At 40.0% G+C, this 23,884-nt stretch overlaps 1 protein-coding gene across 5 annotated transcripts in view; it reads left to right on the top strand.

Moving 5' to 3' along the window:
• CARMIL3 (capping protein regulator and myosin 1 linker 3) overlaps positions 1-23,058 on the top strand; it is a 63,329-nt gene extending 40,271 nt beyond the window's left edge. The window contains exons 20-41 of one of the 5 annotated variants that reach the window (XM_072150607.1): positions 11-65; positions 4,107-4,279; positions 5,683-5,751; positions 5,839-5,932; positions 6,873-6,968; positions 7,059-7,187; positions 8,783-8,896; positions 10,571-10,743; positions 13,752-13,839; positions 15,995-16,117; positions 17,174-17,237; positions 17,579-17,652; positions 17,733-17,830; positions 17,915-18,173; positions 18,287-18,376; positions 18,492-18,555; positions 18,816-18,898; positions 19,750-19,936; positions 20,262-20,351; positions 20,706-20,795; positions 21,599-21,646; positions 22,862-23,058. In XM_072150607.1, the coding sequence (XP_072006708.1) occupies positions 11-65; positions 4,107-4,279; positions 5,683-5,751; positions 5,839-5,932; positions 6,873-6,968; positions 7,059-7,187; positions 8,783-8,896; positions 10,571-10,743; positions 13,752-13,839; positions 15,995-16,117; positions 17,174-17,237; positions 17,579-17,652; positions 17,733-17,830; positions 17,915-18,173; positions 18,287-18,376; positions 18,492-18,555; positions 18,816-18,898; positions 19,750-19,936; positions 20,262-20,351; positions 20,706-20,795; positions 21,599-21,646; positions 22,862-22,905 (2,305 nt within the window). In that variant the 3' untranslated portion in view covers positions 22,906-23,058. Of the gene's footprint in view, positions 1-10; positions 66-4,106; positions 4,280-5,682; positions 5,752-5,838; positions 5,933-6,872; positions 6,969-7,058; positions 7,188-8,782; positions 8,897-10,570; positions 10,744-13,751; positions 13,840-15,994; positions 16,118-17,173; positions 17,238-17,422; positions 17,653-17,732; positions 17,831-17,914; positions 18,174-18,286; positions 18,377-18,491; positions 18,556-18,815; positions 18,899-19,749; positions 19,937-20,261; positions 20,352-20,705; positions 20,796-21,598; positions 21,647-22,861 lie in introns of those variants that run through there. The other 4 variants (XM_072150597.1, XM_072150602.1, XM_072150612.1 and 1 more) reach the window with 4 other exon arrangements.
• Positions 23,059-23,884: the final 826 nt, after the last annotated feature.

Below are 23,884 nucleotides of genomic sequence, written 5' to 3'. Positions count from 1 at the left end.
TCGCATTTAGGGTCCTAGAAGAAATCCTTCAAAGAATTGTGAATGTTCTTCAGGATGAAGACTGTGTGAGTACCAATGAAATATCCACAGCAAATCTATTGCAGATAAATTGATAGACTGTTCTTAATCCTCATGGACAGTGCATTGTGCTAATCTATACAAATATTCCAGTGTTTACTAAGGGCACAAGTCAGTGGCGTAACTACCGCCGTAGCAGCCGTAGCAGCTGCTACGGGGCCCATGAGGTTCAGGGGCCCGGGGATGCACGGACCCTGTGTGCAGTGCTTTGCAAAGTGGTCCGGGAATGCACTACCGGGTGCCTGGCAGATCGCGTCCCCGGGCCCCTCCCTCTGTCCCAGCTACCGCCCACCTCTCTCCTGGCGCACCCACCTCTCCTGGATCGTCCAGTCCCTGACCCCCCCTCCCTCCACCTCGCTGACCGACCCGCCCGCCTGCCCGCCCACCAGCCACCTCCCACCTCCCTTACCAGTCCGCCGTCACAGGTGAGCGAGGCCCGCCTACCCCACTACACAGGACTGCACAGTTGACGACCACGCCCCCCGCCCTCCCGCCCAGCGAACACACCTCCCGCCCTCCCGCCCAGCGAACACACCTCCCGCCCAGCGAACACACCTCCCGCCCAGCGAACACACCCCCCTCACCCTCCCGCCCGGAGAACGGATCACCCTACCCCCTCCCTCTCGACCCGAGCGCACAACCCCCTCCCCCCGCCCGAACAACCAACAGCTCCAACCCCCCCCCTCCTGCCCGAACAACTACCGGAACACCCGCCTGACGCCACGGCCGCGTGGTTACCCAAACAGCCCCCAAGCATCCTAAAAGGTAAGTATATATTCATATGTATTTATCTGTGTGTATATACTGTGTATATGCTATGTATATACTGTGTATATATTGTGTATATACTGTTTTTATATGTATATATTGTATATATTGTGTATATACTGTTTATATATGTATATATTGTATATATTGTGTATATACTGTTTATATATGTATATATTGTGTATATTGTGTATGTACTGTGTATATTGTGTATATATTGTGTATATTTATATACTGTGTATATAGCATATATATGCATATACTGTGTGTATATATGAATATACTGTGTATATATGCATAGATGCAAATGCTGTATGTATTGTGTGTATATATATATATATATATATATATATATATATATATATATATATATATGTATATATATATATATATATGTGTGTGTGTGTATGTATGTGTTTTTGTATATGCTGTGCATATAGTATGTATGTATATGCTGTATATACTGAATGTGTGTGTATTTGCTGTATGTGTGTATATTCTGTATGTATATGCAGTATGTGTATATGGTCTTTTTATACTTCATGTATGTGTATATATGGTCAGTGTATACTGTATGTGTGTATATACTGTATGAGGCTACATTCACACTGCCGTGAGCCCGCCGCACCGTAGCACGGCGGGCTCACGGCAGCGAGGCGAGAGGAGGAGGTGAGCGCTGCTCACACCCGCCCCTCTCCATAGGAAGTTATGGTGCACGGCGCCGTATTACGGGAAAAGATAGGACAGGTCCGATCTTTTCCCGGGGTACGGAGGGGTACGGTGCCGCACGTGTGCTGCACCATACCGCTCCCGTAGGGCGCCGTGAGCCCATAGAATTGTATGGGGAACGTATATCGGCCGCATATACGTCCCCCATACATGTGTGTGAATGTAGCCTGAGTTTGTATACACTCTGTATTAGTGTATAAATGTATATGAGTGCATAAATGTGTGTGTATACTTGTATGTATATGGGTGCGACAATACATGTGTAGAACTTTATGTGTATATAAGTATATAAAGGTGTGTATGTATCAGTGTATAAATGTGTGTAATTGTATAAATATGTCCGTGTAGGGGTGCATTCACAAGAACATATGGGGGATGTATATCTGGCTGCAAATTCGCTGACGGATATACATCCCTCATAGGCATCTATAGTGCCTGGGCTCGGTACAGTGAGCACAACAAGTACTTACTGTTCCTAGCCGTGGCCGCAACAGAGATAGAGAGTCCTCTATCTATGGCCATAAGAACGACCATGCGGCTCTATTCTCTATGGAGAGGGGAGGGGTGAGCCGTGATCACCTCTCCAGCACGCCCGATGTGTGCCTGCCTGGCTATAGCCGGGCGGACACACGTTTATGTGAATGCAGCCTACGTATGTATATTTTTTTTAAGGGGAAGGGGGGCCCCATGCAGAAATCTGCTATGGGGCCCAGTCTCTCCTAGTTACGCCACTGGCACAAGTATAGCAATGTGAGTTTATGCTTTTATTTATATACGCTTTCATAATGCTTTTCTTATACTTTTTATGGCCATTCAATAACCTTTCTTCTTCTGTCATCACTGAGGAGTTGTATGTTGAGAGGTTTTCGCACTGAATGGAGAGTCTATAAACAATTCAGTTCACATATGCACATTTTGTAACATCATTAAAATCCTATGTCTGCTGCTGGTTAAAGACCCAAGCTAAAGTTATAATATGGAATGATGGTGTGAACAAAGAGCACCCCTGCAATATTGAGCATGCAGCATTTGCCAATACTTTATTCATTTCTGTTCTTTCAAAAAGTAAGAAAATCTGCTGCCTGAAAAGTGTGTAGGAAATGGTCACCAGGCCGTGTGAAAAAAATCCACCGTGGTGCTCCTTGTTGCTAAAGAAATAACTTTTTTATCAACTTAAAATTATCCAAACATTAATAACTATATGGCAGAGCTATTGACCATACACATATGGATATTTGGCGCTTAAAAGGAGACATGTTTCGTATCTGAATCAGATCCATCCTCATTGAATCCATCGTGTAAAGTATCACATTCTGCATGTGACTAAGCCATACCATGTACCTAGGCATTAATGCTGTTATTTTGGGACACAAGAATTTAGTTCAATCAATTTGTGATTTACAAAGTTATTCACACAGTACATGGATTACAGGGGCGTAACTACAGGGGTAGCAGCTATAGCAGCTGCGATGGGGCCCACAGTGTCTTGGGGCCTTTGCATCTGGGGTATTGGGTGTGAATATGCTGCATGTGTGTGTATATGTGATGTGTATATGCTCTAAATGTGTGTGCAGATGTGATGTGTATATACTGTGTGTCTGTGTATATGATGCATGGGTGTATATGGTACTGTAAGTATTTGTGTATATGCTGTACGTATATGCTATTTATGGTGTGTATATACTATATGCATATTTTCTAAGGGGTAACTAGGGCCTCATTCAGAAGTCTGCAATGGGGCCCTTCCTCTCCTACTTACGCCCCTGATGGATTACATCATTATAGTTTCATGAACCCACCATAATATCAGTTACCCATGCACCTGTGTGTCCATCCTATAACTAGGACAAACTTTCATACCCTGAATTTGAATAGTAGGGAGTACAATTAAAAAACAGCAAGAAGAAAATCTCAAAATGCAGGAAGAAATTATATTATATAATAGTGGATTATGTTTGCTGACAGAAAATACCGATGTGTGACAAAACAAAAGATTAATGATAATACTGTTATAGGATAGTATAGAAATATTTATAACTCAATAATAAATATTATAATAAATGGCAAAATAGAATCAAAGATGTTCTGGCAGTAACACCGGAGCACAGAGATCAAGTAATAAGTCTCTAGCTGAGATCCACCACTGAAACTATAGTCTATGATTCATTGTCCTTTGATGTGAAGTCTGTGATCGAAATGGAGGTGACAGATGTAATTCCAGATTAGAAGATACTCATGCTTCCTCCAGTGTGCCTGCTGTCACCCAGGGTGAGATTAGCAATATTCTACTGACTGCAAAGATTGTGAATCAGTACTGCATCTTGTTAATCCTGCCCCTATGGAGAAAGCCATTCTAAATATTTACTGGTCCATTCCTGCGTAGGAACTTCTCCTTCATATATACCCAGTTAGCGAAAGATTGGAAATGTTGTTAGGTTAACAATTATAAATGTATAATTTTTGCTTTTTGACAATGATATTAAATATATAGGAGCATTTTAATCCTGACATTGTCTCCCTGTTTCTCTTAGTGCCTACAGTCTCTGTCTCTCGCAGACTCTCGGTTGAAGTCTCGCACATGTATTGTTTTGAATGCTCTGGGGAGTAACACATCTCTTCAGGAGTTGGATATCAGTGGTAATGGGATGTCTGACATTGGTGCCAAGATGCTAGGAAAAACCTTGCAGATAAATAGTACACTGCGGTGAGTACATAAGAATCACTTCTTGTATTATTGTTGAATTCAAAGCCAAAGTGCTCATTAATGGGAACCATTAAACTAATTGCCCCTTAAGTGTATAAAATATAATCTCTAGAATTCCCTCTTTTATGTTAAAAGTTGCCCGTTTACCTATCAGAAAAATTGGCTCCAATGCTCGACACATATATGCACACATTTTGATTTAGACTACTATCCATTATCACTGTGCTAGTTGTTACTCTCCGACTGTGGCAATTATTACACAGTTAATAAAGATTCCTAATACCTTTCTATATGGAATATAGTCTAGATATGAAACTTGTAATTTGTCAGAAAACATGCTTCATTCTCACAGAATGGCATTACACACCCCAATGGAGGGATAAGCTATTGTTGATAACGGTCAAATTTCCAAAACATGTAATTATGGAAGCATATAAGATTTGATATCTGTTATAATTCCCATGATTAATATCTAGCATTAGATATTAAAGAATTATTAATTATTATATTAAAATCCATAATGATAAACACTTACTCATAGAGCCAGGCACTCCGATTGTGGTAATCTTCTTATATTTGTTATCCATTGCATCCTTACTTCCAAAATCAACTGTTATAATTATTCAAATGAGCCTAAGGGGCTCTAGTGAGTGTTTTCAGGACCCCTCAGTGGTGCAGCTTCACAGGCTGTTACAATGATCAGTGCATGTGTCCGCTCCCCCTGCACTTCATGCTTCTAGATTACACAGACAGAGGGAGGAGGGAGACATGTTCTGCTCATTGTAACAGCCTGTAAATCTGCAGCAATGAGGGGCTCTGGTAAAGCCCTTTAGTTTCATTAGAATAATTGTAAAAGCTTATATTAGAAAAAAATGAGTCCATGGATAAAAAATATACAAATATTACCAAGGTCATGATGCCTGCATCTATGAGTAAGTGTCTGTGGTTTATTAGGCTTGATTTTGATTACCCAATGAACTAACCATGAGCCATGTGGTTGCAACAAACACACAAATACTAGGGCTGATTTTCATCACAATGCAATGCAATAAGTGAAATCCATTAAAAAAAAATGGAAAACAGCCAGATTTTGTTCTGTTTCAGTCATGGACTTACCCTGTCATGTCGAGATATTTATTAAGCATAATTTGCTTGAAATATCCTTTGTTTCCAGACAAATATGCATCATAACATCCTTAAGGTACAAAGCCAATACACAGTGCACAGAGCTGTGGTAGTTCCACTACATACCTGCTGAAAGTAGATAATTGGCACGGATGCTGAAAGCCTGTCCCTTACTCATCTGATATCGAAGAGCTAGCCTAAGGACAGGTTGTCAATAGTATTCTCCTGTGTTTCCCCTATCTACCATATCTCACTGTCTTCTGTCTATTTGCCTTCAGATCTGTTCTCTGGGACAGGAATGCTGTTTCAGCTTCTGGATTTATGGACGTAGCGCGGGCCCTTGAAAAGTGAGTCAACAACAGAATACTGTCCACTTTTCTTATGCTTCCACTTTTGTTTTGTCCTTCACAACATGTCATTTTGATACCACACAGAAATAAAACCCTCCGCTTCATGTCCTTTCCTGTTGGAGACATTTGCCAGGCATACCAGAGACACCCTGAGAGAGCTGAAAGTGCCTGGAGGAAGGTAACATGGGTAGAATGTAACATTTATCAGTATATGAAACAAATGGTCTAATCTGATAGAAAGTTCTTATCTGTAATCTGCCTGTATATCACAATGTATCATTTTGATAGTTTGCAGTGATCAGGTTCTGGGCAGCTTCTTTGATGTGGACATCATTAGCAGGGTTCAGTCTCAGACTGATTGGTGGGACTTGGACTTATGGAACCCCCACTTATACTTTCCTTTATATGAAGGAGAATAGAGGTCAGTTAGGCCTAACCATTAACTTTTATAGTAAAAAGCAGAGCATGCAGTGGCATAGCTACAGCACTGGGTTTACAAATACTGCAGTCACACCCAATGCACTATTATTCCCCGGATAAGGAAGAATATGGGGGTACATTAATCAGTGCTTCTACAACGGTTTTCTGGCTTAGATGCACTGAAATAATCACAATTCCTCACACACTGCAGGAAATTGCTATTTATATCGCAACTACGCCACCTCCATGCCATGTGGACAGCGGAATGGGCCAGCATTCTGTGCCTGGACACTTTCTAAAAGCCTGCGGACATTTACCGCTGAATCTTCTAAGGCTTTTAAGCAAAACTACGTCAGTTTTGACCAGGCATAGTTTTGTTCACCAGCGAAGGTGCCCCATGTGGCTTTAACATACGCCAGTGCCCAGAGCATGATATGATGGTGTATTCTAGATCTCCCCCTTGGTATTTTATCATGGGCCAATCAACTGGCTGCTTTATCAGGAACACAAAACAATTATTTACATAAATGTAGTTAGCAACATAATACATACAAATTTTGGAACATTATTTGTCATATTGCAATGAAATGGATGTGACATAATCAGTTGTTATATGTATTTAGAATTTATATAGAATATTCTTCATGTTTGTATATAGACTATTTGATAATAATATTAAAATATTTCAATTCTCCCAGATACATAGCTGTCTTCTTCGAAACTCTCAGACATTGGCGGTCTCTGACCAAAGAGCACTACGGCTACAACAGGGTGTGACAAGTAGCGCAGAACAGGTGCATTATGCTTGCTTTCAGCTTAATCCTGTGTGCTTAACATGTTATATGTTCTTGACTGTTATCTGTATTTGCTTCTTGAACCAATAGATGCTACATACACTCTCCATGCTGATACATGATCACATTAATGCTTTGCGATCCTGTGAACTGGAAACTGTACAAGAAGACATCATATGCGCGAGACAGCTCCTCAGAGACGCCAAGAACTGTCGAGCTGTGAGTGTCTCATTTACAGGTTACACTTCATATTGTATGGACATGAAGACGTGTGACATGTCAATTCACAGTAAAATAATGAGAAGACATTTTGAATATCAAGATATATAACAAGATTGTGTTAACGGTAATGTTTTTATACTAGGGGGAAATTGTACTTTAAAATAATTAGTGAAAGGCAGATATGGTTAGTTTAATATCACAGACGCAGTAGATGTGACCTTTATCAAATATGCATGGGTAGCCTGTTTTACATATTTTTCTTACCAAGTCAGCATTCCATAATAAAGAGCAGGAAATTACTGCAAAAAGCAGGTGTTTAATGACTTGAAAAAGAACATTTTTATTTACAGCTTTACAAAACTTATTTTTTTTTATAAAACTCTACACCTGCTCTATCCAAAATGCATTTAAATATTTAGCTTTTTCCCTTCTCAAATGATATGCCCTCATGACAGCTGCAGTTCCCATAGCTTTACTGAATAGAAAACTTCATATGTTCTGCATACAGGATTCTACAACAATGAACTACCGTATATAAAGTGCTGAAAGGGCTTGGGTAGAACCCATGAACCAATGTTTTGATTACCCATAAAAATCCTGGGTGCTTTATACTTGTCAAGGCAAAGCTGGGAAAGACATCAGGCCTCCTGCCATGCTGTCATCCATGGAACCATTAACACTGGGGGCTGGCTCCGAGCAACATTCACAGACTGGATGAAAGGAATTAATTTCTTATTTCCCCACACTTAAGTAACCAAGCACTCATAATTTATTATATACCATTTATTGCACAGTGGAGTCGCCATAAAAAGTATGGAAAAATCCAAAGTCCTTTGAGATTCTGGGAATGCGAAAGAGCAGCAATTGGATTTCAACTGGTCATTTTCTTTTGTACCTTGAGCGATATGTTGACATCAGCGATACAGTACCTGGAAACTGGCTCCTTCCCATATAGTCATGACACAGCTGTCAGCTGAACGAGGAGACAGTTTTCTTGTATGTATAGCCAATATAAGGAAGTGTGACGTTCTTGACCCCTTAAGAGTACCAATATACCTCCTACATGGACCAGATCAGGACGTCTGATGAATTCTAACTTATCAATGGTAGATCATAGTACTATTGTTACAGTGCCATCAGACGCGTCTGGAGCACTAGTATCTTTGAACATAACCCACTATCTATGCTCCCATTGAGAGTTCAACATATCTCCTCATCCAAGGCCTGCAGAATAGATTGAGATCCAGGTGTGCATTCACCTCAATCTCAAAAATGTATTTGGCATCTAGCAAGGGTGGCCCATAATTCCATAAGTGACATATGAAGTTATTGGCCATATACCCTTTGAAGTTCTGGAAGGAATTCTCAGTGCCGATGAGTCTGCTCAAAGTGTGCAGTGCCTTGTAACCCCCAATGAGTTATTTACCCTACACAACTTCTATTGAGGATAAGGCTGGGAGAGGTGGGGGATAGTTGTGACCTGTGTAATGCACTGATATACAAGAATAGACCTTACATATTATGTTCATTTCTAGGCTTTATTGTAAAATTTTCTTCACAGATTATTATGCAAATGCTCTTCCTTCCTTTAGTTATTACCACGTCTTCTGGAAGCAGGCAGCTGGCTGTCTCCTTCTGGCCCTGCTCAGAGACTTCTTGAGACAGTCTCATATGAACTTTCTCGGGCAGTGGACAGGGAATTGCAGGTAATTAGTTTAATGAGATCTGTTTCCTTGATGTTAGTTTCATCTTGAATGTATAGTGCCAACACTTGCATTAGTATTTGTCCCCAATGGGATTATCTAACATTCTTGTATCAAACATGTTAGACAAGATGAATACTAAGCCTGTTAACCTATTGGTAAGTTTTAGAATATACCAAAGCTTTCAATATGCTTCAAGATGCCAACATCACATATCAAAGTTAAAAGAAACCAAATGAAATAGCAAATAAGCAGGTGCACACAATCTGTTGATCTTGGTTCAAGAGACCCTTTAGTGATACTCCATATCAGGTGGTTTGGGTGGCTGGCACAGTTCTACACCAGGTCCAACCTGGCATAGAAATGCGCTATAGCCTGCATTGGCCCACTTCGCTGCCCCCTCCCTGCCCAAGTGGTGTAGAGGTGGAATGAGTCGCAGGTCTCTACATCGGGAATTGCCACTAAGTCATGGCTTCTATGCCAGTATGGTGCAAAGGTCACAGCAGTCTGGTGCAAAAAGTAAGTTGGTTGACTTTATTTTCTACCAGATTGACCAAAAGCAATAACTTTACTTCATTTGTATTAATTTCCATATTCATCCATATATTCTGAATCTTTTAACTATAGATTCTATGGGTCTGAAACTAAGTCCAGTACTTGCTCATCTATGGGGGTCAGTCTCTCCGGAGTGTAGGGCTTAGTATGAACTAAAGGATCACTGGATCAACAAATTGCTATTAACAAATGTACATTTTGTGTGCTAGCCATTATTTCAACAACTGGCACACATCCCCATATCTTTCTATGAGCTCAAACACATGGTCGTACTGTGAAATAGTGTTGTTTCTTATCTACTCACACTCTAAATCATCAAAATGATAAACCAGGGATACTCATAAACCTAAGCACCATGGCTGTTGCAATCTTTTTATATTTGTTATTCATGGCCTCCTTCCTTTGTAATTCAACATTATGCTAATAAGTCAGAAGGGCTCTGGTGGTGTTATCAGAGCCCCGCCGTGCCGTAGCTGCAAAAGCAGTGAAAAAGCACTTCCATTTACCACTCTCTGATCACTGCTGCTGAGATAACAGCAGGAAGTGGGAGGGTAATAGGGATAAGTGCAGAGGGAGCAGGGTGGAGGGTGAGTGAAACATCTTGTGTAGCTACAGCACAGAGCGCTTCTGGTAACACCCTGAGAACCCCTCCCGCTCATTAGCATAATCTTGGAAGTTTAAAAGGAAGGATGCCATGGATAACACATATAAAAAGATTACTACAGTCACGGTGCCTGGATCTATGAGTAAGTGTCTCTGGTTTATCATGATGGATTTTGATGGTAGATTTCCAATAAAAGTGTTAACATTTTGCAAAAGTACTTTTATAGTGTAACTAAACCTTTGAAGCTGTTTTTTATTTAAAAAAAATCTGGTGATAATGGTAAACTTTTTAATATACTTCAAAAAGTAAAGCAGCTTTTCTGTGCCTTCCTCCTGCAGTGAGCAGTGTATCTGAAATGCCTCCTAAGCATTATATTATAATTCAGCTATGTAAGGGGATTAGACCATCCACTGTAAATACTCTGCATCAAGATTTTCTACTGCACAGTCTGTCTTAGCAGAATAGAGTAGTTTTTGTTGATTAGAATCAGTTTTGATAATTTTTTTTTACTTACTTAGAACATTGCAGACACAATGTGGGAGGCTACTCAGGATCTTTTCCCTGGAGCAGCACGAGATGCACAGCGTGGAGGAGCAATGCTCTGCAGACTGCGAGAACAGCATGGGCTCAGTCCCCCCCATATCCGCGATATGTTGAGGCAGGTGGGGAGTGAAATACATAACAAACTGAGGTAGGTGACTGAGAGAACTGACTGGAAGGGGAGATCAAAGAAAAACATACATGTGATTTAGAAAAACTGTCCTAAATACAGAAACTGTAAGAATTTAAGGGATAAACATTATACTTTACTAGCAGGATAGAATTTGTTTCAAAGATTACACATACTGTAAGTGATTATACCATACCTACCGTCTGTTGAAAGTTGAAAGAGTAACAAAATAATATGCCCCCATTTATAAGGCACTGATCTCGATATTGCTCTCTTTCATGTTAAGTACTCCATAAGAAAATCATCTCTCCTGGTTCCCCCACAGAAGCCCCTCTGCCTTCACTACCACTCCAGGTGCAATGATGTCATCACATAGCGTCTGTCCGCCTATGCCACGTACAGCAATTTAGACTCAATGGTGGAGTGGGAAGCCGACAGCTCTCTGCTTTTCCATTACATTCAACTTTGTTGAACCCTGGGGTATACCCAGGGGCGTAAATTGAGGGGTTGCAGATAGTACGGTCGCAACCGGGCCAAAGTAGCTTAGGGGGCCCATAAAGTGTCACTTTATCATATGAGAAAACTAGTACTATAAACAAAACATCAAAGTCGGAGGCACAGACTTTGCACTGGGGACCATGAACTTCAAGTTACGCCACTGGGTATATCTCCCGTAAATATGAAAATTTGCAACTGCCCCACTAAATCGGGGATGGTTTAGAAGTATTTAACTAATAGTTCATTTTTTAAAAATTAACTGAAAATTTTTCTAAATAGCCCATTCCTTTTTCGCAAAAAATCCATAAGTTTACTTAAATCCATAAGTTTACTTATAAATAGGCATTAAAAAAAAATCTCTGCCTTAGTACTGCCTTGGACATTATGCAGTGCAGTTGAAACTTGAGTAAGGCCCCTGTGTGGCGTATAAATTTTATTCTAATTAAATTTGTTCCCTTTTTGTATGAGATGCTGTTAGCAGATTTATTTTTTTTCTTCTATTCTAAAGAGAAGATTCTCTCTGGAATATAATATTACAGTTCATTGAATTAAACATTTTGGACTCTTTTTACCCGTGATGAAGCCTACTTGGTAGGCAATACGCGTCGGACATGAACCAGGACTAGTAATATGTTACCTTATTCCCTTAGCGTGCATTTGTATATCTTTTTTCTACAACATCAATTGCAGCACTGGGCACTTTACCATGTATCCCCTAGTGTTGCTACTGATACTTGTATGAATTTGTAAACTATTTCTTTATTTACTGGGTTATGCATCATGAGATATATTGATATCCAGTGTAGTCTATACAGCCTACTGCTATTTGTTTATCAAGGCACACTATGCGGCAGATTTACTTACCCGGTCCATTCGCGATCCAGCGGCACGTTCTCTGCCCTGGATTCGGGTCCGGCCGTGGTGCTGTTGCGCTGAAAAGCATCGGAATGCGCTGGAGTTCACCGGCTCGGGCTGAGTGAAGGTAAGTGCAAGCTCCGCGACAGATTTTTTGTTTTAAATGCGGCGGTTTTTCCGAATCCGTCGGGTTTTTGTTTGGCCACGCCCCCCGATTTCCGTCGCGTGCATGCCACAATCCGATCGCATGCCCCAAAATCCCGGGGCAATTCAGGGGAAATCGGCGCAAATCGGAAATATTCGGGTAACACGCCGAGAAAAAGGGGAATCGGGCCCTTAGTAAATGACCCCCTATATAACATCTTTGCCCAGTCAATCTTGCATTCATGTCTGTATATGTTTTGAAGTCCCATTTTGGACTTTTTTTTAATGGTTTTTATTTACTTTTGTGATCAATAATAAAATCTACCATATATACTCAGGTATAAGCCTAGTTTTTCTGCACAAATAATCTGCTGAAACCCCAAACTTGGCTTATACTTGAGTAAAAAAAATTATATCAAAACTCACCTTTCTGGCTTCTCCCTCTGCTGGCTATAGGCTGGGGCAGGCTATATACTGGGGCAGGGGGCTGGCTATATACTGGGGGATATTATTAGGGGCAGGCTATATACTGGGGGTAAAATTAGGGGCCTCAGGTTATACTTGAGTCGGCTTATACTCGAGTATATACGTAATGTCTTTATTGGATATATGCATCCTCCTTTCCTTTTTTTCATAAGTGAAGTATTTAACTAATAGTTCATTTAAAAAAAAAATATTTTAAATAGCCCAATTCCTTCTCATTGCAACTTTTGTTCCGGAATCCATAAGTTTACTTATAAATAGGCATTTTAGAAAATCAGTCATTACTGCCTTGGACATTATGCAGTGCAGTTGAAATTTGAGTGTGTGAAATCCCTGTGTGGCGTATAAATTTGATTCTAATTAAATTTGTTCCCTTTTTGTATGAGATGCTGTTAGCAGTTTTATTTTTTTCTTCTATTCTAAAGAGAAGATTCTCTCTGGAATATATTATTAAATTTCATTGAATTAAACATTTTGGACTGAGTTAAAGAAAATAAAGGAAGCAATATCTGCTCATTTTTGTTGCTTATTGGAGCCTCGGTGGTTTCTACTCAATTCCTTCTATTCCCAATGACTGAATTGAGCATTACATGTATGCCAGGATGGTACCAGGTCTAAACCCCATGAGTAACTGTTTTAGTATTCAAACAGAAGCATGCTACAGCAGGATGGGGGCTGTGCAGTAGTACAGTAAAGAAATCTCACACACCAGTTCTCTGAATCCAGCTACAATCATGGAATAGACATGCATTTCTCACAGTCGTGCTGTCACTAAAATCACATACAAATGTATGGCCGCACAAATCTCCAGAGCCAATACCTAATACTGTCTATAGCTTTGTATGGCCAACGCTGCTGAAAGATTCACTTTAAATGTGTTTCCTGTCGTAGAAACTTATACAATACAATATGCACCACTGTTTGCCCTAAATGTAACCTCCCCCGTCCCCAACTCTGGCACATATCACCCATAGAAGCATAAGAAGACAGAACAAGAACTACAGAAAATTGTGTTTTATTGTTAAATTATGTCTATGCTGTAATTCCAGGGCTGGACAACTCTCCCTCATGACACGCCTTAGTAATTCTGTTTTGGAGCAAGTTCTACAGGAAATGCAAAGGACACATAGAAAGCTGGTAAATATACATAATAAGAAGTCCATAATTGGATAGGATAGCATAACCCGCAACTAAAATGTCAGCATTTTATAATTGGTCGGTCATAGTTTAAGTAAAAATACATTTTCAGAACTCACGGGTGGCCTTTCTATTGTGGATTTTGACTGACATGCCGAATATTTCTCGTGCAATCCACGTAAATTCTGCTTAGAATAGGGGAATTGTCTTCTTTTCAGTACCCAAACAAATTTGCTTGCTAAAAAAGGCCCAATATTTTACAATCGATGGGAGAGGGATTTTCGCATGAATTTATGGATTTTCTATGTGAACTAGCACATACAGTGGGTAGGGAAAGTATTTAGACCCATTTAAATCTTTCACTCTTTGTTTCATTGCAGCCAATTGGTAAGTTCATTTTAGCTCAGTAATATACACTCTGCACCCTATCTTGACAGAAAAAAAACAGAAATGTAGATATTTTGCTAAGTTATTAAACAAGAAAAGCTGAAATATCACATGTCAGAAGTATTCAGACCCTTTGCTGTTACATTCATATTTAACGCACATGCTGTCCATTTTCTTCTGATCCTCCTTAATACGGTTCTACTGCTTCATTGGAGTCCAGCTGTGTTTATTTAAACTGTTTGGACTTGATAAGCAAGGCAGACACATGTCTATATAAGACTGCACAGCTCACAGTGCATGTCAGAACACATGGGAATCATGAGGTCTAAGGAACTGCCAAAGGAGCTCAGAAACAGGATTCTGGCAAGGCACAGATCTGGCCAAGGTTACAAAAGAGGGGTTGGGGCATTGTTCAGCTGCAGGGACATGACAACTGGTTGCAATTGAAGAAAAGATGAATGCAGACAAGTACAGAGATAACCTGGATGGAAACCTCTTCCACAATGCTCTGGACCTCAGACTGGGCCAAAGGTTCACTTTCCAACAAGACAATGACCCTAAGCACACAGATAAAATAACAGTGGCTTCAGACCAACTAAACACAGAGAGACTTGAAATGGCCTCTACGAACATTCACCACCCAACCTAATGGAACTGGAGAGGATCTGCAAGGAAGAATGGCAGAGGATTCCCAAATTCTTGTTTAATAAAGTAGAAAAAATATCTACATTTCTGTTCTTTTATCTGTAAAGATGGTGTGCAGAGTGTACATAAATGAACAAAAACAGAGCGTTTTTAATTTTACCAATTGGCTGCAATGAAACAAAGAGTGAATACATTCCATACCTACTGTACTGTACTTTACTTCTTGCTAAACTACTGAATGTAAGTAGAAGAGAGATGACATGGAGTATGACTGCAAGATTAGACTACACAAAGTGTAGTCTGACCAAAGAGACACATAAATACAGTATACAATAAATAGCAGGAATAGCACATTATAGGGGAGATTTATCATTAGGCAGGATTTTGAGCAGTTGTCTATGTGTTAGACTGGCAGGTTTCCAACTGTAGGATTTATAGTCTGGTGTATGTGCAGTGTTAAATGCCTTCTGATATGTGTTCTCTATGAGAATAGACTGCACCAGTCGCACATATGTTTAACATCTGCTCAATTTCTGCCGTTTTGCGATGTTTTTGCACAGGAAATTCTCAGATACCTCAAACATAAAATTGAGGAAAAACTTTAAAATTGAGCAAAAACTGTAGGAGCAATGGACCCACATAACCACCTCCTGTGTGGTGTACTTTTGTGATTACATTTGCGTTCTTTTGAAAATTCTCAGTTGATAAATGTAGTGTTGCATGGCGTTGCACACTCTGTGATGTATTTTTTCCGACATTGTGTGACTTTAGATTTGTGTTTTTTTCTCGCTAAAAAACCCAGCATAAAATGATGTTTGCACAAAAATTTGCAACAATTATACCCAAGAAGCTACATAGGACTAATGATAAATCTCCCCTATATGTGCATGACTTACTGCAAAGTTGCAAATACTGAGGTAGTATAGAAACATGACCATGCTCATTGTATTTGCCATATTATGGTCTTTATTGTTTCTTATCTTTCCTCATGTGAGAAAGCAAGATGCATTATACGTTTAATGTCTATTATCTCTATCATCCATTATCCAATGTTAGTGCTATAGACACTAACTTCATTTCACAATAGTAAATTACATGTATGTTTATTTCATAAACCTGGCAGGCCCGTCATAGATCTCAGCTGCAGGCTCTTATGGAGGAAGAGCAAAGGATTTTGGGATATCTCCCACAGACACCACCCAGGAATAAACAGGAGACACATGAAGGAGAGATGTATTCCAGCATTGTAAGTCACAGGGACTTGTTTGATATGTCATAGGTTTGTATGACACGGGGTCATTTATTTTTTGTTTAATACAGTGTATTTGTTGGTGGTCTATATATACCTCCCCACTTTTGGAAATGTTAAAGAGGGACAGAAGCTGCATAAAATTTGTTGCCATATTTTACTTACCCAAACTTTCCTCTACTGCCTGGAGGAGCCATGGGTCATGTAGCGCTCAGCAATTTCCGTCAGCTCCATAGAGATTAATAGAGTAGAACGATCATGAGTGGCCGTCTGCTCCATTACTCTTATGGAGCGACAAGGGGTCGGTTGGAGCTGTCTGTTTCCTGCTCCATCCGTAGTATCAAAACCCTTATCGGGTAGAGGTGCCCAGTATTAAACACACACAATCAACTTTTAAAAGGGTTGTCCAACTGTTTTCAAAATTCTGCAGATGGGCTGCGGAGGATTTAAAAAAACAAAGCTGCACTCACACTCCCGGTGTCCCGCACCGCCGTCGCTCAGGAAGCTGCGCTGAGTTATCGGTGGCTATCTCCATATCTCAGCGCATTATACAGTGCTGGGAATGGGGACAGGTGGGCGTGGCCGGTCAGAAGCTGAATTCAGCGCAGCGCGGCCTGGAGAGATGGCGGCGTGGGACAGCAGGAGCGATGGAGGTGAGTACAGCTTTGTTTTTTAAAAATCCCTCCCCAGCCTGTCTGCAGGATTTTGTAAACAGTCAGACAACCCCTTTAATAACCTATCCCTTAGATAGTTTACTAATAGTATAGGGTCAGAAAACTGCTCCTAATAAAGAACATTATTCCCTGATGTCATATGCTTCGATAATTTAGAAGTGAACAGGTGAACTGAAAAAGTATCAAAATACAAATCAAGTTGATGATATATTTGGTTCAGAACAGGTAGAAATACACCTGTATATTTTTAGCCCCTTGCCCTTGTAACTGTATTAGAGCAAAAATCAAAGGGTCACTTTTATTTGCATGATGAGATCTAACCACCTCAAATTACTGGTATAATACTGATCTTATATTCATTGATGTATTCTGTCTACAGGATACCATGGTAATAAAGAAACGTCTTCAAGGCAGGAAAATCCGTCCGGTGTCTGCGTTTATCAGTGAGATCTCTCATACTTTCTATTTTCTCAAGTTCATGCACAACTTCAACTTTTTCTTCTTCATTCTGTATGCTTTGTGGAAAACATCCCTTAACTTTTCTCTTATGGCTTCAAACAACGTATTAACGTATAACATATTATAATATAATAATATTAACTGGATCCATATGCCCCTCATTTGGTAGGTGTGAGTGAGCAGGAATTAAGCCCCAAGGCCCTAGATTTGGGTTCCCCTGGCTCCCGTGAACTCAGTTCTCCACCCGCGCTCTCCTCATCTGCTAGCAGTCAGCTCTCTCGCTCTCTAAGCGTATCTCTAGAAGGTCTTTCTGAACTACCCACAGAAGGGAGTAAGCTGCAGCACCAGACCCGGGACAGGCCGAAACAACAGTCACGCAGAGCACCGGGAGGAGGCAAGGTGAGTATGATGATAAATTTACCTTCATTTTATTGGCTAATTATTAATAGGGTACATGACTATTTTTATTCATTTCTGAGGCTCGAGGTCCTGCATCTGACTCAGAACGCCCTGATCCTGTTATAGATGAAGGTCTGGATGAATTTTTCCATCGGACAGTATTAACACAATCAAATAGGTATGATTAACTTTACACAAATTACACAAACAAATGTAACTATCTTATCATGTAATGAAACTTTAACCATTATGTGTTCATCAGTGTATCTTCAGCTGCACAAAGTGATACAGATGCCCCACCCAAAAGAAGGCGTAGGAGCTTGTTCCATTTCCGCAGAAGTCGGACCCCAAAGAGAGAAAGAGACAGAGGGAGAGCTGTGCCTCCACCTTCTCCTGGTCCTGAACCTTCAGATCACATAAAACTGGAGAACTTTCCAATTACTAATGGAGCACCAGTCAGCAATGGTGCTGAACTACACAGTATGGGAGGAGTGAGGGGGTTGCCAGGCAGAGGGACACCAGTAAGTGGTCATTACAACATTAGTAAATAAAAGAACTAACAAAAAATTAGTGAACAATAACAGAAAGACCACACTGTGAAACAATGAAATATTGCTTTAATTTTTTTTGTTAGTCTTGTGAACAGCCACGGGAAGAAGTGCAGCCTGCAAGAGTACGAGGAGTTCCCCTTCCTGGAATGGATGGAGTTCGGGCATGGAAGGAGGTACGTGGATTAGACGCGGTTCCGTACCTGCCATTTGTAACTAATGTACTAAATGTACTGATTATAATATGGTAATTTGCTGCTGTTACACTGAAATGATGCACTTTGATTTCAGATGGAATCAGCAGGAGGAACTAATTGTCTACCAGATGACAGAAGACGTTCCTCTGGGGATGGGGGTAAGTATTTACTTAGTCTCATCTTATCTGACCCTTGGTTTTTCTATATCTTACATTCCACATGTTACACTTCATATCTCTGATCTTTCTATCTCATAAGCAATTCAATCCATGCTGGCTCTTTGTCTTTTTTCTGGTACTCTACTCAATTTCCCCCTATTATGTGTGCTTTCTATGTGTTTTCGGCTTTGTCCCTCGTATTCCCTACACCTTCCTGTCCCTTCTCTCTCTGTCTCTCGCTCTCTCTCTCTGTCTCTCAGAGGAGGGTGCTACGTTTGAGGACAGACAACCTTGTTTCTCCAATGGAGACAGAAACAATCAGAAGAATTTATCAAGAGAAGAGGTAATGCCACATTCATAGCTTTTAAGAACCAGACTCACTAGGGGATACCATAGTGAGAGTAAATATGTGAATAGATTTCGTATCACAGAAATAAGGACAGATAAGATAAAATAATATGAAGGCAATTCAATGTCGATTGACTGCTCCCTTTGAGAAATGCATTGAGAATCACACAATACATGGTGTAGGACATCATTGGCCCAGACAAAGGCTTAAAACCTTTGCAATGCCCAACATCACATTCATATTGTATAATGTTCTGAGAAAACTGAATATTTTAAAGACAGCCTATAAACACATTGCAGGATGAACTGTACAACACATTTATATGCTGGTTTTCGATGGTGAAAGTTGTGTGGTAATCTGTAAAAACCCAGTTCTGTGACTTTGTGTTATATATGTAGTAATATGTGTATAATTTACTTGGTAAGTTAAGCTTCTTTCTGTTGTTACATGAGTAGAACAATAGCGCTATAAAATTATTTATTTTACCACTTTATGAATATTGGTTGGTTTTAGGTTAAGAATTAAATTTTGTGTATGGTGTGGAAATGATTAAGGTGGTTTGAAGCATATATCTTATACATCCTTTCGGAATTGTTGATAGAGGAAACAGCAAAATGTACAAGGCTGTTAGCTGTAGATGTTGGCTTTAATGTCAGCCAATTGTAAAGCAGAGTCTTCTTTATTGCCCCACAGCTGCTAATCTTAATGCCCCTTACGACAATGACGTACTGGTAGAAATGAACCTAAGGATATGGTCTTTGCAGACCAACTCTATTTGTCCTGATATAACAGGGTAACATAGACTGTTTACACCCAATTCACCTTCCCCTCCCTTGTTTTTCCAGGGGGGTCTTACTGATTCCTGCCCCCCTTCGGCAGAACTGCGGCCAGTTGCTGCCCCGCGAGGTAGGAAAGTATCTTGTGGGGGGGGGCACGGCGAGACCGAATTTTCAGAAGAGACGAGGAAGGAACTCCCAGTGCCCAAACCACGAATCAGAGAACCTGGGAAAGAGGCGGCCCCCCCAGTGGGAGGTGGGAACTGCCCAGTGCTCAACTGCAAACACTTTACACCATACAGTACCCTCTCACTCACCACATAGACCCTAGGGTCTATATTTTCTAGCTGCATCTGTTTTCGCTTTTTCACATTTCTGTTTATAACTGCACGCTTTGTTCTATCTGATGTTCCTGATGTTTATTTCTCCATTCTGCATGTGTTTTTAATTCTAATGTTCTCAAACCATTCAGTTGACTCTTTACTGTTTGCTGTCAATAATCACTCCTCAGGTCCTTCTTGCCTCCTTCTGTCTATGATCCTCAGTTATATAACTCAATATACTCCTTTCTTTGTCATCAGATAATGTACCCCCAGTCCGACGGCCACCTCTAAAGCCACAACGCTCTCGAAGGATGCAGTCTTGTGACTCCGCTGATACAACAAATTCTGGTAAGAGAGATTTTTATGTAGTACATTATTCTGAAAATGTCAGTTCTGCAGCCACATGCATCATGTGCTGAAAAACGGGGACATAAATTGGTGGTGCAAAGGGTGCTTTTGCACCTGGACCTGACACCCTTAAGAGGTCTATGAGGTGTATCTAGCTCATACAAATAGACCAGTACAATAAACAATACATTATAGTTACAGAACCTGGTACAGATTTTGTATAGGGCCCAGCAGCTTTAAGTCAAACATCTGCTGAAGTTTTCTTTTAAACATAAAGTCTCCCCTTTCTGGTTAATATTGAATGTATAAACGTTCTGATTTGGAATGGTCATTAGTTGTTATTTTGTATTCTAGTGGCTGGCACCAATTTGACACTGCATACAAATGAACAAAAAATGTCTCAGACAGGTGATGCCTTGCACCGTGGAATGCGCCACACGGCCGGTAAGTCTTTAGGCCACAGGGGATAGAATAAACAGCAGTTTTGTGACCTGCTCAACATATGTGTGTAATATACCAAGAATACTTGAATGAGACAGACGATAGACAAAAAACAATGGGGGAGATCTGTTTACGCCAGAAAACTGGAGTAATCTGCACCTGAAATGCCCTTGGCCACGTTTACTGAAAGTTTTAGACCATTTTTACACTATTTTCCAAATCCACTGAAAAAGGGCGTGTCCACAGTATTGTTTATCCATGGCCTCATTGCTTCTTAAATCAACTTGATCAAATTTATTCTAATGAGCCTGAAGAGCCCCTGAGGTTGTTGCCAGAGCCCCTATGTGCTGCAGTTTGCCCCTGCTCCCTCAGCACTTCCCCCTCCCTCTGCCTGATATAATCTCACAATAGCAGTGGAAGTTTCTGCATACAGTGGAAGGGGGGGGGGGGGAGTGCTGCCGCACACTATAACACCCTGTGAAGCTAAAGCGCGGAGGGGTACTGCAAACACCCCCAAGAACGCTTCTGACTCATTAGCATAATTTTAAAAGTTGATATAAAAATTAAAGAGACAATGGGTAACAAATATAAGAAGATTACGCGGTTTCTGGATCTTAACTTTCACGGTGCCCCTTTTTAATCATACTTGATTTTGATGGTACATTTCCTCTAAGCTGTCCATAAAGGTGTTGTCCACTTTCAGAAAATAGATGTTATATGCTTATATTATAAGAATTTTCATTATTTTTTCTGTATCAATTCCTTGCGGTTTCCTTGATCTCTGCTTGCTGTCATTAAACTGGAAGCTTCATTGGTGATGTCACACAGGAGCACAGCTTGTTATATCTCAGACAGTAAGTAAAGCTTTAAAATGGGTCTTGCATGGGTCGACATCACATGACGATTCCTATCCATAGGAAGTACACAGTGAAGCTTCCTGTTGAATGACATTCATCAAAGACCTAGAAAACAGTGTGGAATTCATACAGAAAGGATATTGGAAAATTGTAAAACTTTTCATTATACATACAATATCAGTTATTGCCTGAAAGTGAACAACCCCTCTAAACTAAAACAAAAGTGGACAGAAGGCCCAATTATGGACCATCCATAAAAGTAAAAAAAATATGGCTTATTGTGCTATTCTATTTTTACTATCAATAGCGGAAATATGAACCTTCCAAATGCATGCAAATTCATACACAATCATGGTTAATAAATCCAGGCATTCTGTACAGGCAGTCCCCGGGTTACATACAAGATAGGGTCTGTAGGTTTGTTCTTAAGTTGAATTTGTATGTAAGTCGGAACTGTATATTTTATCATTGTAATCCCAGCCAGAACTTTTTTGGTCTCTGCGACAATTGGATTTTAAAAATGTTGGGTTGTCATAAGAATCAATATTAACACTAAAGCTTCATTACAGATACATTTGATAACAGCTAATCATTGTAGTCTAGGACTAAGGTACAATAAATTACCAATATCCAGAGGTCCGCTTGTAACTAGGGGTCGTATGTAAGTCGAGTGTTCTTAAGTAGGGGACTGCCTGTACTTAGATTTACATATCTAAAGCTAAAAATGTAATTTACTCTAAAGTGAAAGATGGTTAGGAACAGGAGAGTTACATCTGGAAAACATATAAAGCGTCCTACCCAATGCTGTTTTTACTTGTGGGTGGGTTGGGAGATTACTTTTCACAGAATTTCTTTACATTTTGGGATGAAAAATTTAATAGCAATTACTTTTAGTCACATCAATACACTATAAGCTCGTATCTTCTTTGGCACACTCATTGTTTTATTCTCAGATGTTTTGACACAATGTCCCGGATTTTTCAGGTGCAATTTGCCTTACTCTTGTGCACTATATTAATATATATATATATACGGTAATATATTGTTGCTAAGTCCTTTTGAGTTGACCCTATAAACGTTCTATCTTCAGAATGTGTCATCTGCTGGTCTTCATGATTCTTAATTAAATAATTGTGATTTGAGTGATAATATCTATAATCTTATTACTATTTTACCATCTTCCTTATGTCTGTTTTCTATGTTTTGTAATAGAAGCCAAAGAGAGAGATGCTAAGGGTCTGCCAACGTCTGCTTGACTCTGATCATCTGGAAAACTTGAAATGTGACTTACTGGAAATCTGCCTGTGAATACACCACATACAGTCTGCTCAACCTGAAAAAGGGTTGCACTGAGAGGCCTATAATAAATGATTGTGCATTTTCAGCACCTAATAAAATGGTAAACCTTGGAGACTGTTTCCTTTATGTGTTAATTTGTATAAATTTAACTTACTAAATTTACAAGGGATGCTAGAGCTTTTTGGTTCGTTATATGGATTACTACCATGCTATGTGGTAACTAGAGATGAGCGAGCACTAAAATGCCCGGGTGCTCGTTATTCGAGACAAACTTTTCCAGATGCTCGAGTGCTCGTCTCGAATAACGAGCCCGATTGAAGTCAATGGGAGACCCGAGCATTTTTTAAATAAAACTGAACAGTAAAAGAACAGTGAAAAAAAAAAATTTTCAGATGTTTGCAGATGTTTTACTTGTAAGAACACATTGAAATAACACTATTCTTCACTTTGCAGGTGTTCGCGCGTGTCTCCCGCTAAGTTAGGAGATGTGCACGAACATCTGGAATGTGAAGAATATTGTTCTTTCAATGTGTTCTGCACTTAAATGGTCCTGTATTCACTGTTTTTAATGTTTTAATTCTATTCTTCACATTGCAGGTGTGCGCGCATATCTCCTGATAGGTTCGGAGATACGCGCGCACAGCTGCAAAGTGAAGAATAGAATTAAAACATTAAAAACAGTGAATACAGGACCATTTAAGTGCCGAACACATTGAAAGAACAATATTCTTCACATTCCAGATGTTCCGAACATCTCCGAACCTAGCGGGAGACACGCGCAAACACCTGGAAAGTGAAGAATAGTGTTATTTCAATGTGTTCTTACAAGTAAAACATCTGCAAACATGTGTAATATTTTTTTTTACAATAAAAATACTTTTATTCAATTTATTTTATTAATTTACTGCTCGATCTCGAGCCGGCGAGATACTCGTC

This window comes from Engystomops pustulosus, chromosome 1 (assembly GCF_040894005.1).
Source record: "Engystomops pustulosus chromosome 1, aEngPut4.maternal, whole genome shotgun sequence".
Taxonomy (NCBI): Eukaryota; Metazoa; Chordata; class Amphibia; order Anura; family Leptodactylidae; genus Engystomops; species Engystomops pustulosus.
Note: the sequence above shows the minus strand (reverse complement) of the source record. Positions and strands in the feature narration are given on the sequence as shown.